Genomic DNA, 14,678 nt, shown 5'->3' on the forward strand with positions numbered 1-14,678 from the left:
TGCAGAAGCAGTAGAAAATATACACTCAATGGCCACTTCATTGGGCACACCTACACCTGCACTAAGGCAGATAGAGTGAGGCTTCAGAGTGTAGTCAAGGCAGCACAGAAGATCATCGGCTGCCTTCTCCTCTCTCTGATGGACATTTATTCCTCCCACTGCCTCAACAGAGCAACAAACATCATCAAAGACAGTTCCCACCCTGGTTTCAACTTGTTCAACCTGCTTCCTCAGGGAAGCGCTACAGGTGCAATAGCACAAAGACCCACAGACTCAAGAACAGTTTCTTCCCAAAAGCCATAACCACCCTGAACTCACACATGCACTGATAAACACAGTTCACCCCCATTCCAAGGATTTCCCTCTATAAACCATCACTGTGCAATAACCCAAACTGTATATACACAACACTATTTATTTACATATTGACTGATTTATTTATTTAATTTTATCAGATTGTATATTTGCACATTTTATATATTTTTTCTATAAATACTGTCCATTTGTATATAGTGTTGCAATAACTGTGCAGCACTATATACATGTTTGCACTGAGTAGGAGATGCTCTGTATCTCATTGTATGTCTGTATTGTGACAATAAAGGCATTGTATTCAATTCTATTCAACGGCTTATTGCAAATATCTAATTAGTCAATCACATGCCACCAACTCACTGCATTTAGGCATGTAGTCATGATCAATACAACCTGCTGAAATTCAAATTGATGCAGAAGAGCATCTCTGCATGTGCAAGATGAACTACAGCAGCAGATGACTGTAGGTCTGTCTACACTAGCAGATGAATGTGCCACCCCCCAACAAAAGGAGGGTGCCACTCCTGTCAGCTAAAAACAGGAAGCTGAAGCTTAGTGATACATATAATCCCTGAGATATTTTAATATAAGAAAAAGAACTGCAATCCTAACTGTATGTCTCAGTTTTACACGTTACATGTTAAAGAAATGCTGCTGTAGCAAATGAAAGAAATCTGACTCTTTAGGCTTAAACGGTAAGTAGTGAGTGTGTAAAATGACAGAAATCTATTACTTATTTACTTTGGTGGTAATGGCCACGGGGAATGTCTGTAAAACCTATGAAAATACAAATAAAAGTCCCAAATTAATGTTCTCCTTCAAATTTTCCAACACTTTCCAGGAAGCCGAATTGAAGTGTTTGGGTTAAGGGCAATCTGAAGGCAAGAACAAGAAGATGTACCTAACAAAGTGTTGTGTTGTTTACTGTAGTTCCTTTTGCGCTCCATAGGTGGCGATTACGTCTTTACCCCCCTACAGGCACCACAGAAGAAGAAGAAGAAGCAGTGCAGTTTTCAGTGGAGATGTCCCGTAAAGAGAAGGGGTTAAAATTAAACATTTTTAAAAGGAATAACGCGGCAGTGGAGTTATGATAAGCTTGCTTCGTTACTTCATTTTTGTAGTGTTTCTCTGATGTAGCTGTAAGTGGATTAAAACGAGTTTTACGACAGAAAGTGAGGCGTTACAGGCGGCAGTTTGTGTCTCTGTTGTAATTTATGATGGATTAAAAGCTCCACTGAACATCTCCAACATGTCCGGCGTGTCTTCGAGCTGCGGGGCCGCTGCGTCTAGGAGCTGCGACCCCCGGAGTCCGCCGAGCTGCAGCTAATGATGGGCTGCCGCTGTGCTGCAGGAGGGCAGCGTGCTGTGTCGGATGTCCCCCTCGGCTTTGCTTCTCAACAGCCTCCACTTCCTGTGTGACTCTCTCTCCTGCGCTGTTCTGCAAAGCCGGTTGTGACACGTAGCTGTAAGGACCGCCAGGAGCGGCTCTGCGCGTTCAGTCATGTCCAGGTCCGGCCGGAGGTTCAAGCCGCTCCAGCAGAGCAGCGGGGGCGGCGGCTCGCTGCCCGGCTGTGACCGGGTCCGGATGCCCCGGGCCCGGGTGCTGCTGTTCTGCCTCCTCGGTGTTCTGGTGCTGGCGGTGGTCCTGGGAGTGTACCTGTCCAACGACACCGTCACCGGACATGTGAGCCGCGTGCCAGCGGTGGATCTGAGCAGAGACAGGGTAAGAGCTGCGACAGGAAACAAACTGAAGCTGTGCACACAGCAGGACTGATTTTATCCCCACAGACGGTCATTATGACACCTCACTGCAACCAGACCTGTTCAGTCACAGCTGTGCTACGGGTTACTTCAGACCAGTACTCCAGGATAACTTAGCTTTTATAAGAATAACTCAAATACAGCATCGCAGTCATTCCAAATCTAAATGATCAGGATCTTAATACGAAAAATCTGGCTGATAACAGCGGCTACTGTGGAGTGAGGCAATGCAAAGTTTGAATCTGGGTTTGCAGCAGTGGAGCTGAATCATATAGTGCTGCAGAGCATCTGTAATCACGCAGATGAGCCCATAGTCATTTTTACATAACTCGGATCATGCTGAAGTAATTACTGAGCTTAAATTGAATCATTGTCTGCTTATAATAACTTTAAAGTGTATCTGTGAGCAAGCTGATGTTGGCATACATGCAAAACAAATAAAGAGCCAAAGTCATTTTATATATGAGCTAAATTTTTTTTTTTTTTTTTTTTTTTTACCAAAAATAGATTATTTTACTTTTATTTTAAATGAGCCAGGTAAAACATTAAAGCAGCAGGAGCCACTGTAACTATTAGAAACACAATCACACAGATAGATGCAGAAGTGAACACAGCACCAGATTATATGTTAAAAACAACAACAACAACATCAAAAACCCAACTAACTTTCAGTCAAACTTGACACCTGAAATTCACTCAGAGCTCTGAAACAGTTTCAGTCTAACCTAAAAATGAATCTTTTTGAATAGAATTACAGAGGCACTGTTCATTTTTAATGGGCAAAAGACTCGAGCTGTGAAAACATAATAATAATTTAACTTGCAAGGCCAAACCGATGTGAAGTCAGGCGTATAGTCTGCAGGTGTGATTCATGACGAGTCAGCAGTTTGGTGGGATACTGACACTCTCAGTGCAGTGGCTGATATCAACATAAAAACAGCCAGCTGTAACATGTAGCATGTCGGGTGTGACATGCTTAATGATGATTTTCAGGACGTCTTTATTCATCAGTGAGTGCGTGTCCCGTGTAGTACATTGATACGTCTTATATTGCTTGACTTGTGACCATTGCAAGACAATGCTGATTCTGTGTAGCAGTGTATCACGTAGCACGTTTGTGAATCTAAGCCCTTTGAGAGGAGTCATGTGGCCAAGAGTAGCATTTTCTCTATCCTGTAATATTGACTGAAAATGAAAACTACTATTATGTAGAGGCCTACTGCTGTTTCTTCTCCCTGCTGCTGCTGCAGTCCTGACTGGGAGGCTCTCATATGAACAAATTTCACTGATCTCACTCTCACTCTTTCTGATTCATATTAAAGTCAATTTATTTCACTTAGAAGTTCTTGCACGGATCTGCCCTTCGCCAACGATCAGCAATGCTACAATTTTATATCCCACGCTCAGTTGACGGGCAGCAGTTCCAAGCATCACTTTGAGAAGTCGACATCTGTTGTGATTAAACGTGCTACATAAATAAACTGACGACCTGTCTATTTAGACGCTCGGCTCCATTAATAATGAGCGCCGCAGCAGCGCAGGTGTGCCACTGATCATGTTTCACTCTGCAGCTTTTACCTATCCTCATTTTACTTTACTCCTTAGTCATGGCAGTTTAGTTTGCGTTGCCCCAAATCAGAAATAAATTACAGATTCCTGCAAATAAAAAGGTGAACAGAGCTGCTCATAGCTTCTGATCAGCAGCCCAAACCCAAAGATGTTTAATTTACTTTCATATAACACAAACAAAATCATCTTACCTTCATGTTTATGATTTGGGATTTGAATGAAGCACAAAAAGAGCTGCAAGTTTTACAAACGTCACATATGCTCTTATGTTGTTAAGCACATACAGCTGTGGCCAGAAGTTTATTCTGACTCATCACGGGCATGACTGTCATGGTAATTTTCAGCTTTTAATAATTTCTTTGAATTGTTTTTTTAGCCGTGTTGAATGATTGTACAGCATACAACTTTTAATTAATTAAAAAACAAGAGTTGTGTGCACGAGCTCAAATATATACACACCCCATTGATATTTGGTTAAATGTACCATAGCAAGTTGCACCTCGATCGGACCATCACAACACTTCTGGTTGGATTTTGGTAGATTATATTTAAATTGTTTGGTTTCCTGGCTCAGATCACTGTCAGCTACCATGCCTCCATGGTTGACAGTAGGGCTGTTCGATATAACGAATATATATCAGATGACGATATCAAAACGTCTATGTTTCATTTTACGCTATCGTTTGTTTCGTGGTGTCGCAAAAATAAACTGCTTACGGCAATATTTTTTCATCGTTTTGATGGTCACTGTAGTGGCTATATTAATTTCTTAAAGTTCTCTCTTTCTCTTATATTTAATATAACCACACTACAGACGGACAAGCGCCTGTTTTTATGCGTTGTGGTTAGCAACAACGACGGTAACAGCATCGCGTGTCCGCTTGTTTATGTTCCACATAAACCTTTCACAATAAAGCTCAGGATCCTGTTGAGACTTTTCAAAATAAACTGAATCACGTGAAAGAGCAGATTATTTACGGATGAGAAGTAAAAGAGAGCCGTCAGGTGCTAAAAAATAAACCTTAGACTCAAACGTTAGAACAGGCTTTTCCCCGCAGCACGCTGTGTAATAAATACTCACAAAGAAAACGGCGGCTGTTACAACTTATGTCTAAAAATGTATAGTTTCATGCATCTGTTAAAAGACTCGACTCCAGCTTCATGACGAGCAGCTGGAAACACTTCCTGCAAGACGAGCTGCCCGAGAGTCACAGAATTTACAGAAAATGTTACATTTTTGTGATTTATATCGTTATCGGACGATAGAATTCTTATATCGGGATATGAGATTTTGGTCATATCGCACAGCCCTAGTTGACAGTTGCCACAGTGTTCTTAGGTTTGAAACCCTTTACCCAAATGTACCCTGGCAATTCTCAGTCCATGGCAATATCAAACTAAGTTCATTGTGGACAGTGACACTGTGGCTCTCTTCCACAGCATGTCTTTTATCCTGTCTTCCTTCTCCCACCCCAACCGGTTGCGGCAGATGGCCCCGCCCTTCCATGAGCCTGGTTCTGCTGGAGGTTTCTTCCTGTTAAAAGGGAGTTTTTCCTTCCCACTGTCGGCAAAGTGCTTGCTCATAGGGGGTCATATGATTGTTGGGTTTTTCTCTGTATGTATTATTCTAGGGTCTAACTTACAATATAAAGCGCCTTTAGGTGACTGTTGTTATGAGTTGGCGCTATATAAAATCAATTGAATTGAATTGACACTGGCGTTCCAGCAGTTTACACTTATTCCTGAACATCTGAGGATGACAGTTTGAGTCTTCTTCCAGATTTTGGAAAAGTGGTGTGACATGAATAAACTGTTGATCTTGGACTCTGCAGTTGTTCAGAAATGGCTCCAAGAAACCTTCCCAGCTTATGTAAATCTACAGTTCCTTTGACTTTCCCATTATTCTGAATATTGGTCAGTACAATGATGAGTGCTGTCAAAAGCAATCTACCAGATGTAGTCAATCACAATCACTGAAGAAGTACACTGTGCATGTAAACATTTGACCACAACTGTATTTTTGGGGCCCTCCTAAGAGGTTTTGGCTTTCCACCGAAGAAAACCCATGAGGACTGTGCTAAAAACATTTTTTTTTTTTTTTTTTAGTAGGGGTTAATTTTTCTTTGGCTTAAATACAGTTTTCTGTAAAACATTGCCAAAAACAACAGGAAACTGCACAGACTTGTCCTTAGTAAGGTAATGCAGACTGTTTGCCTGAACTGTGTGTGGGCTAGTTTTGCTTTGGGGCATTGAACCTTCGATAGTCAAAGGAAAAAAAACATGTTGACAAAATAGTTAAATGGAGAAAAGGAGGTGTAATATAAACACTGGAGGAACTGAATGATCCTTTAAACCCATCAGAAAGGACGTGAACCTCTGGACCACGAACATGTGGAACGTCCCATGCTCGTGTTTACAGACTGTTCTTTTTTCCCTCTCCTCCAGCTGTCCCACAAACCCAGTAAGTGCTCTCCAGCTCAGATCCGCCGTCTGGCCTCTCAGGTGGACGGCACTCGCCTGTGGGAGGCTCACCTGCGGCCCATCCTGATAGAGCGCCTCCCAGGCACGCAGGGCAGCCTGTCTGTACAGCAGGTGGGTGTAAATATTTATAGCTTCCTCACTTTTACACATTCCCCCCTCATCATTAACTCCCTGCTCCACTTCAGCACATCACCTCCACCCTGTCCTCGCTGTCTGCTGGCTGGTCCATAGACCTGGACTCGTTCCAGTCCCCTACGCCTCGAGGCCAGGTCACTTTCACCAACGTCGTGGCCACTCTGGACCCTTCGGCACCTCGACGGCTGCTCCTGGCCTGCCACTATGACTCCAAGGTGCTGCCTCCAGACCCGCGAGCCCCGGAGAAGGTGTTCCTGGGGGCCAGCGATTCTGCAGTGCCCTGCGCTATGATCCTGGAGCTCGCCACCTCTCTGGATGCTCAGCTTAGGTCATTCAAACAGCAGGTGGGTTTTGTGTTGGCTGAATTTAAGCAACAGACAAAGCAGATGCTGACAGATGTGGTTCCCGCTCACGATGAAAAGTAAAGGGCTGAGATGCTGACGAGAGTCTTTCTTATTGTGTTGTTTCATCCCTCTGCTTCTGAGGCCGCAGTACTGGGGAGAAAATGCTGACTCGAGCACTATCTCTCCAGAGGGCTGTGATTTATGTAGTTACCGTAGAAACACACACTGCAACAGCACTGCAGAAAGAGAAACTCAAGCCCTGCTTTTTTTTCCCCACACAAATTTGATTACCTCTGCTTTCTATGTTTTTCCTCTCAGAAACTTCCCGTAACTCTCCAGCTTGTGTTTTTCGACGGCGAGGAGTCATTTGAAGAATGGACCGCCACCGACTCACTGTACGGCTCGCGCCACCTGGCCGAGCGCATGGCCAACACGCCCCACCCGGCAGCCTCCTCGCACGCCAGCATGCTTCAGGCACTGGTGAGGAAGCTGCAAGCAGAAATATGTTTCCTCTGTGGTCACACTTACTTCCTGAACCAGACGCGCTCCACGCTGTCCTTCAGTTTGCACAGCTTGACTCCAGCCACGCTTTGGTCAGTCAAATCTGAAAAAGTTTCCACCTCAGACTCAGCTTCATACTTACATCTACAGGCTCTTAAGGAGAATAATGAGCCTTTTTAAGTCAGTAAATATTCATAATATGAAGGTAAAATGTGCATAAACTCATTTAAAAAACATTTTTGCACACAAAGGTCATGAGAAAGGATTATGAGAAGGTCAGGTGAGAGGGTCATGGAGTGACCCTTTGACTTACATTAACATTTAAATTACTCTGATTAAGACAAATGCCAGCTCCCGTCTCTCTAACTTCATCTCTGCAGGATCTCTTCGTGCTGCTCGACCTACTCGGTGGTCCCGATCCGCTGATTGCGAATCACTTCGATAACACTGCACGCTGGTTTGACCGCCTGATTGCTGCAGGTAAGCGTCCGCCGTAACTCCTCCACCAATGCTTGAATCCCTCCTGAACACTTGTAGACCCGATCTCTGCCTCCTCCTCCACCTTCAGAAAAGCGGCTCCATCGACAGGGTCTCCTGACGTCTCACCCCTCAGAGCAGACCTACTTCAGGAAGGATGTGTATCTCGGACCCGTGCAGGACGACCACATCCCCTTCCTTCACAAGGGTAGGTGGGAACCAGGAGTGTAGCCTGTATACCCACCCCCTGACCCCTGCAGCTGGAGGTCATCCCTCAGAGTTATTATAGTCGAAGCAAGCCACAAGACACTTCGATTAGGACTGCAGCAGCGATGCTTTCCATGAACAAAGACACTGGCAGTCCTGTACTGGTGTATTTGAATGTTTCTTTGCCTCGCTCGTGTAATTACAGTCAATCCGCAAGGGTTAAAATTTAAGAAGTTCAAAACAGGTATTGAACCTTTTAAGCTCAGTACTGTAGCACATGTCTGCCTCCAGGGATTTATCTCCTTAAAGAAGAGAAGTCACTTTCTTTAACCCATGCTCAGTCATCATACCTGCCTTCGTGTCTCTGTACAGGCGTCCCCGTGCTGCATGTCATCGCCACTCCCTTCCCACAGTTCTGGCACACACTGGAGGACACGGAGGAGAACATGCACCGCCCGACGGTGGAGAACCTGACGAAGGTCATGGCTGTGTTTGTGGCGGAGTACCTGGGCCTCTGAGCGCTGAACATAGATAGCAACGGTCCGAACAGGACTGGCGATAAACAGCGACGTGAGGAAGAGGAGAGCCTGGTGAAATTAAATAAACTGGAATCTGAACTTTACCAAAGACGTGTATCTGCTGGGCAGTCCTCGGGTTCACGTGGACAACGAATTGGACACAGCTGAGCAAAGTGTGTGAAGTGGATGGTTAAAACTTTATTACTAATACACATGCTGGGGAGCATCATACCTGAGAAGCAGCTGGGAAATGTGTCTGTGACTCTATATTAATGTTTTTGTTCTGTTCCTGTGAAAGAAAAAAAGCCGTATTAGCCTTATTGATGATTTAGCCTGTTAATAAGAGATGGAGATGCTCTTCGTCTTCTTGAGAGGGACCTGTTGTGCTCGTTTTCAGCTCCGAGATTTTTCTCTCAGACTCTGCTCAAGTAGTTTTGCATGATTTACTGATCACATGCAGCCTGAAACAAGCCTCTCCTTTTAAACTGAGCTCATTTTGATTGGCTGCCCATCATAAATAATAGAATATCTGCTCTCAGTGACATCATTCAGAGCCAAGTGTAGAAAAAAAACTGTGAAAAAGCGCATTTAGAGCACTCTCAAGCTTGAGCTTTGGCCATATGTAATAGGAGCATCCACAACTGTAGCCGTTTATGTATACATATGAAAGGAAACCAGCAAAAGCACGACGGGTCCCCCTTTAAGAACAACCTGTGACGAGCGCTGCTGCTGAGGACGCTTTTCGTAGTTTATCTGTGAGTACCTTCTCCTGACTTTACCTTCACATCAGTGTGATCCTCATGGCCTTGGCTGTTATGAAGTGCCAGCAAGATGAAAATCATGAAGATGTTACTATGGTAAAAGATCACACCGCAGTGATTGTGAAATTATTTTATTCAGGTTCTCTTACAGTTTCAAGACATTTCAGGAAGTCGTAAACACTGAAAACGCTGTCTCCTGGTTCAGTGTGTAACCTTTGGGTATGATACATGTGGGTGCAGTTTACCAGCATGTACCCTTTAATAAAAATAATTCCCTGATCGTTATAAATGTTTTGATTTCATCTGTGAATGCAGTGTGGAGATGCACCTTTATGCCACACCTGTGATCCAGTCTGTTGGCTTTAATCTCCAGACGTCTGATGTCTGTCTTGTGTGATATTCTGTAAACGTTTAAGTCTCTGTAGGGGATCTGCTAGGTCTTGTTTTGGTAATAAACTTTCAATGACAACAGAAATTATGATGATCTATCAACCACTGGACAGCTTAAACATCTTGATGCCCTCCACATGTGTGGTGCAGTGGAGGAGGCAGTGGATGGAAAAGGGGTGGAGGTGGTTCGCTGCAGCACTGGGGACTGCCTGGAGGTGAAAGGTCGTTGTCAGAGGATGGGTAGGCTTGTTCTGAAGGTCCTCGAGAGCCTGTCTGAAAACTGAAGGATCATGAGATTTAGAAAAAAGTACAGATTAATGTCTTACTGTAGCCACAAGGTGGTGCTATTATGCAAAATTCAACGCGTGCGCCACAGTGATAAATTCTATTTACGGCATGCCAGATTAAAGTCTCCTTAAAGCGTTTTGTAGAAAGTACAACCCAGTTAAATGCTTCGCTTCACATAGATGTTTTTTTTTTCTAGTTTTAACAGGGGAAAAATCGTTCAGCCATTCGCTTGTTTTTTCCCCACAACGTTGACTCGAACTTTCAGAATTATCAGTGAACCCTATCACTATGTGCATGAAATGCATATTAACTAAAATACCAGTTTCTTTAAACTGATATGTACTGCTTATGTAATTTAGTTTGGTGATAGAAAAAAAAAGCTACTGGAAAAAAGGAGGAACTATTTTATGCCCGACTATAAGGTAAGAGAATCGAGTTAGCTTATGGTGGCAATGTTTTAAAATCACTCGGCGATTTTTTAAAAATCGGTTTCTTAACGAAAAGTATAAAATCAATGATTTCTGTAAAGACCCTATTCTATTCAATTTTAAGTTAAAGGTATGAGTAGGTGATTTTTTTTTAGTCATTAATTTAAATTATTACAGAAAGCACAAATCCCGATTTTTATTGCTTAATGCTAAACGCCAACGGTTTGTTTATTCGGTGTATCCATTCGCTTTCTGTGGGCCACTGATGGCGCCTTCCATTAGCAGTCGCAATTTCCCTGTTCCCAGTCAGACGTTTCACCTGCAACATACACTCAAGTCTAACCTCCAATTTGACAAATCGGAGAAGCCCCAAAGCCCAAACTACGATTTAGCAATCCAGGATGGCAGCAGTGCGCTTAAACATAAGTAAAACTGCGTTTTCTTTCCTGTTTTTCGTACGTCGCTCCCAGCTCCGACTTTCGAGGTAACTAGACGCGTTCATCACTTTTTATTATTAGTATTAGTTTACATGGGGGTTCTTTGAATGATAAGAGGACAGCAGTTCAGCTTACAGCGACCTGGTGCCCTTCACTGACCCGGTAAACTCCGCTATGCGGTCCCTCTGCCGGCGGTTCTTGAACCAGTTGCTGACCTGGATGGCGGTGAGGCCGGTGGCTGCTGCTAGCTCCCGCTTTTCTCGGGTGGAGGGATACGGCTTACGGCGGTACCACTCCCTGAGGATACTCCGAGATTTTTCCTGTTTGCAGTTAAATAAAATAAATAGTGAAATCTGGACATTATTATCAGAAGATATGTGAGCGATCCAGAAACTGTAATAGCATCTCTTATTAGCTGACGGGCCATGTGCATCTCTGTGTCAGGTCTTTTTCCTATTTCTTACATACATGACTTTTAGATACCTTCCTTCTACTGAGATTTGTTTTTGTCTCCACATTTTCAGTTTCCTCATTTTTTAAAGCACACATTGCACACCCCTGCTGAGCTAAACCTTTCGACTAATTGCAAAAACCCCCCAAACCTTTTATGCCTGTCAAACTATTATCTTTGGCATTTCTCATAGACTGAACTAGATTGAAGTGCCTAAAGATACCCCTTACATGTAGACAGCACTGGTCCATCCTTGAGATAGGTCAGTGTTAACTGGTTCCAAATAACTAACCATCCATTCTCTTCCACTTATCCTTGTCAGGGTAGCAGGAGGGCTGGAGCCTATCCCAGCTATCACAGAACAAGAGGCAGTTCACCCTGGACAATTTGCCTAACCCCACTAACTGCATGTCTTTGGACTATGGGAGGAAATCGGAGTACCCGGAGAGATGTTCAATCTCTTCTTGCTGTCAGGCAACAGTGCTAACCAGCACGCCACCGTGCCGCCTTCTGAATAACTAACGAACACATTTTTTTTTTAAAACAAAACCCATTCCTCTGAAAATATTTTTAATCCTTGTAGCTGACCTAAGTGAAACAGCAGCCAGTGTCCAAAGAAAGACTTTGAAAAAGCTTCAGAAAACCTGGAGAACTATTAGTCAAGACCACTTTAAAAATTACAAGTTCTACTCCTTAGAAGCAAAATATAAAGAAATTAGGGTGGCTCGAGATTTGCATAGCACTGTATTTTAAGCCGAAATACAATGGCATAGATGCAGCATGCTCCATAGAAATGCTTAAATTAAGTATGTGAGTAAAATACCAAGTTACATCCCACTGGTCCTATAATGCTATAGAGGTCACATACTGTATTAAAGATGCAGTATTCCTCAGATGTGATAGTACACGACTTGTACATAGTAGTATTAGTAGCCCACAAGTACACTATGCTCCACTTCAATCAGTGCCAGTACACTACTTGATTAAATGCAGCTCACACTTCAGTTACTTAAAAACATGCAGTTTTAGTGTTTGCCTACCTTGAAGCAGTAACTGGTCTCCTCTCCGTCCCAGATGGTGTTTGGTAGAGGAAATTTTCTCCTCACGCGGTACTTCCCCACAGCTCCCAGGGGTCGGCCCCTCTGCCTCTCCGCTTCTATGTAGTGGGCTTGCAGCCAGAGCTGCTGCAGGAGCGGGTGGCTGCGTGCAGAGAAGGGGAAGCCCTCCAGCAGGGTGTAGAGGTCTGAGAAGCGCCCTTGGTGAAAGGCCACCGCGGCTTTGGCTTTTAGCACGCTCTCAAGCTCCCCGGGGCACGAGGAGGAGGAAGCAGGAGGAAGAGTGCGGAGGAAGCTGGCGAGACGATCTATGCAGCCGCTCTGCAGCAGGACCTCGCACACGCAGGTGACCTGCTCTGCTGTGAAGATCATAGCTGCATGGACGGGTCCTGAGGCGCGAGGTGAAAATATCTTCTCAGGAGAGCGCCAAAGCCTTCCCTCTATGCCCTTGTGTGTGTGGATGAACAAAAACTAAGTAAACTGCATGTGTGTGTAGCATTACTCATCATACCCCGGCACAGGTAACCTGAGACCATCAGGGCTATCATAACACACCATGCATCCCCTCCTTCTCTTGTACAAACACATGCATGCACAAGCTCACACACATTTTGGTCTGACTTGCACGCAGAGTCAGAGCACGATGGTTTCTCAGTAAAAGAACACATTTGAATAAAATTTTCTTGCCAAATTAGAAGCAAAGGTTGTCACCCCCCCTCACTCGCAATAATCTACAGTTCCAAAGTGTGGCGCATGAGGACATCCACAATAATCACAGTCTTTTCTGTAAATGTAGTTTATTACAGTATCATGTAATATAAAAAATAGAATGCATTTGAGTACAAAAATGAGAAGACGAGGCACAAATGATCCCTTTGAAAACTCAGAAACAAAAACAAAGCAAAAACACACGACATCTTTGGTTAAGTCTGGAGTCATGAATGTTACACGTCAGGCTGGAGAGTGAAAACCAATCCAGGAACATGTGTGCGTAAGCCATGCAGGCTTTAATGTCAACATACTTTGGTAAGAAATGGCTAATATGAACAAACACAATGAAAACATTTTCCTTTTACCCCCCCCAAAAAACAAATTTAAACACTCAGCTAAATTCAGGTTGATTTGTCCAAGCTAATGTCCTGGAAGCTGAGCTTGGAAAACCTCATGTTACAGCGTGAATTGATAATGAACATTTCCTATCCACAGCTTCTCCTCGAGGACTGTTTTAAAAACTACTAACTGATTGATGCATGCCTTAAATAGATTAAATGAGACCAACAAACACACACACATTAATGTAACTATACGTGTTTTTCTGATTTTTTTTGTACCATAATTGGCCAAAGGTTTGACCGCTTATCTGTGTTATGACAACAGAAAGGTCACACAGCTTTGATCGAGCTGTACTCAAAAATTTAACAATATCTCAAAAACACGAACCACAACTTCCTGATTAATCTTCTTGGCTCCTTATCTTTCTGTGTCACTCTTACTAAGAGACTGTGAAATGAGTCCGACCGCTGTCATAACACCGTGGCAGTGCAGCGTAAACAATATGTGAATGAAATGTGCAAAATATACAACAACAACAAAATAAAAAACACAACTGAGCTATGACCACACAACCAAAAAAAGAAAAGACACGTTTGTGTATCACTGAACAAACTCATTCATAAACGTAGACACAAAAGAATCCATATGAAGTGAATCCAGGTATTTGGTTGAGTACATAGCAAATATATATATAGCACGTTTTAGTCAGAACATCAATAACATCAAACGTGTGAGCTTTAAAATAAGGCACTTATAAGTATTAACATGCTGAGATGTTAACAGGAAACATCGCAACATGTTTTAGTGTAATGCTCTGCTGTGCTTCCTTTTAAAAGCTCAGCACAGCTTCTTTTTATCTCCCAAGAGTACTGGCTTTAAAAAAATTACACTCAGCCACTGTGCGACATAGTGTCTTATGAAGAACTAAACATGCATTGATTGCATAGAGTATAAACCCTTTTATTTCCTCCTGTTCTATATATAGGTTTGTTTGTTTTTTTAAACAAAGGTCAGGCAGTGCTGAATCCTGGAAACTGCAGACAGTTCAATGATAAAAACAACACTACTAACGTGTGGTAATAAAATACTGTCATATAGCCCTTTCAGCTATGATCTAATGTTTGTGTAGATTATAATATTCGCTATATTCCTGGTCAAACTCGTTGCAACTGGGCAACAGATTCAGCCATGCTTGCCCTTAATCACCGACTGTGTTCATAGACTTAACTGACAGAACTGGTGGTGTCGATGTTCGGTGGTCAGATGTTCGGAGGGTGACATCCTGCAGGGTGGGATGAGAATCCGAACCTCTAAGTTAAAAACAAAAGTCTCCACTGTGGGTTTAGGGTGAGTTTGTGTTGTTGCTACAAGTAGCTACTCCCTTATTCACTAGGGATTGGGAAGATTTTTTATGCTGGATGCTCTTCCTGACGCAACCCCGAAAGGGATTTGGGTCTCCACCCAGAATCGAGGATCGTTTATTTGTTAGGTGAACCTGTTACACATG

General features: G+C 43.3%; 2 protein-coding genes across 2 annotated transcripts; one reads left to right on the plus strand and one right to left on the minus strand.

Moving 5' to 3' along the window:
- Positions 1-1,358: 1,358 nt before the first annotated feature.
- On the plus strand, positions 1,359-9,530 carry qpctla (glutaminyl-peptide cyclotransferase-like a). The gene is made up of 7 exons (XM_085370658.1): positions 1,359-2,038; positions 6,091-6,237; positions 6,312-6,605; positions 6,924-7,085; positions 7,487-7,586; positions 7,675-7,791; positions 8,163-9,530. Exons 1-7 carry the CDS (start codon positions 1,817-1,819, stop codon positions 8,306-8,308), a joined length of 1,188 nt encoding a protein of 395 aa, XP_085226784.1. The 5' UTR covers positions 1,359-1,816; the 3' UTR covers positions 8,309-9,530.
- Positions 9,531-9,573: 43 nt separating this feature from the next.
- six9 (SIX homeobox 9) lies at positions 9,574-12,490 on the minus strand. The gene is made up of 3 exons (XM_085369999.1): positions 12,104-12,490; positions 10,772-10,932; positions 9,574-9,739 (listed from the first exon to the last, which is right to left on the minus strand). The coding sequence occupies exons 1-3, from the start codon at positions 12,488-12,490 to the stop codon at positions 9,574-9,576; spliced, it is 714 nt and encodes a 237-aa protein (XP_085226125.1).
- Between the last annotated feature and the right edge of the window lie 2,188 nt (positions 12,491-14,678).

The sequence above is a fragment of the Diplotaxodon limnothrissa genome, linkage group LG14 (assembly GCF_057381915.1).
Source record: "Diplotaxodon limnothrissa isolate DT_005_m linkage group LG14, D_limnothrissa_male_GT1.1, whole genome shotgun sequence".
Lineage (NCBI taxonomy): Eukaryota > Metazoa > Chordata > Actinopteri > Cichliformes > Cichlidae > Diplotaxodon > Diplotaxodon limnothrissa.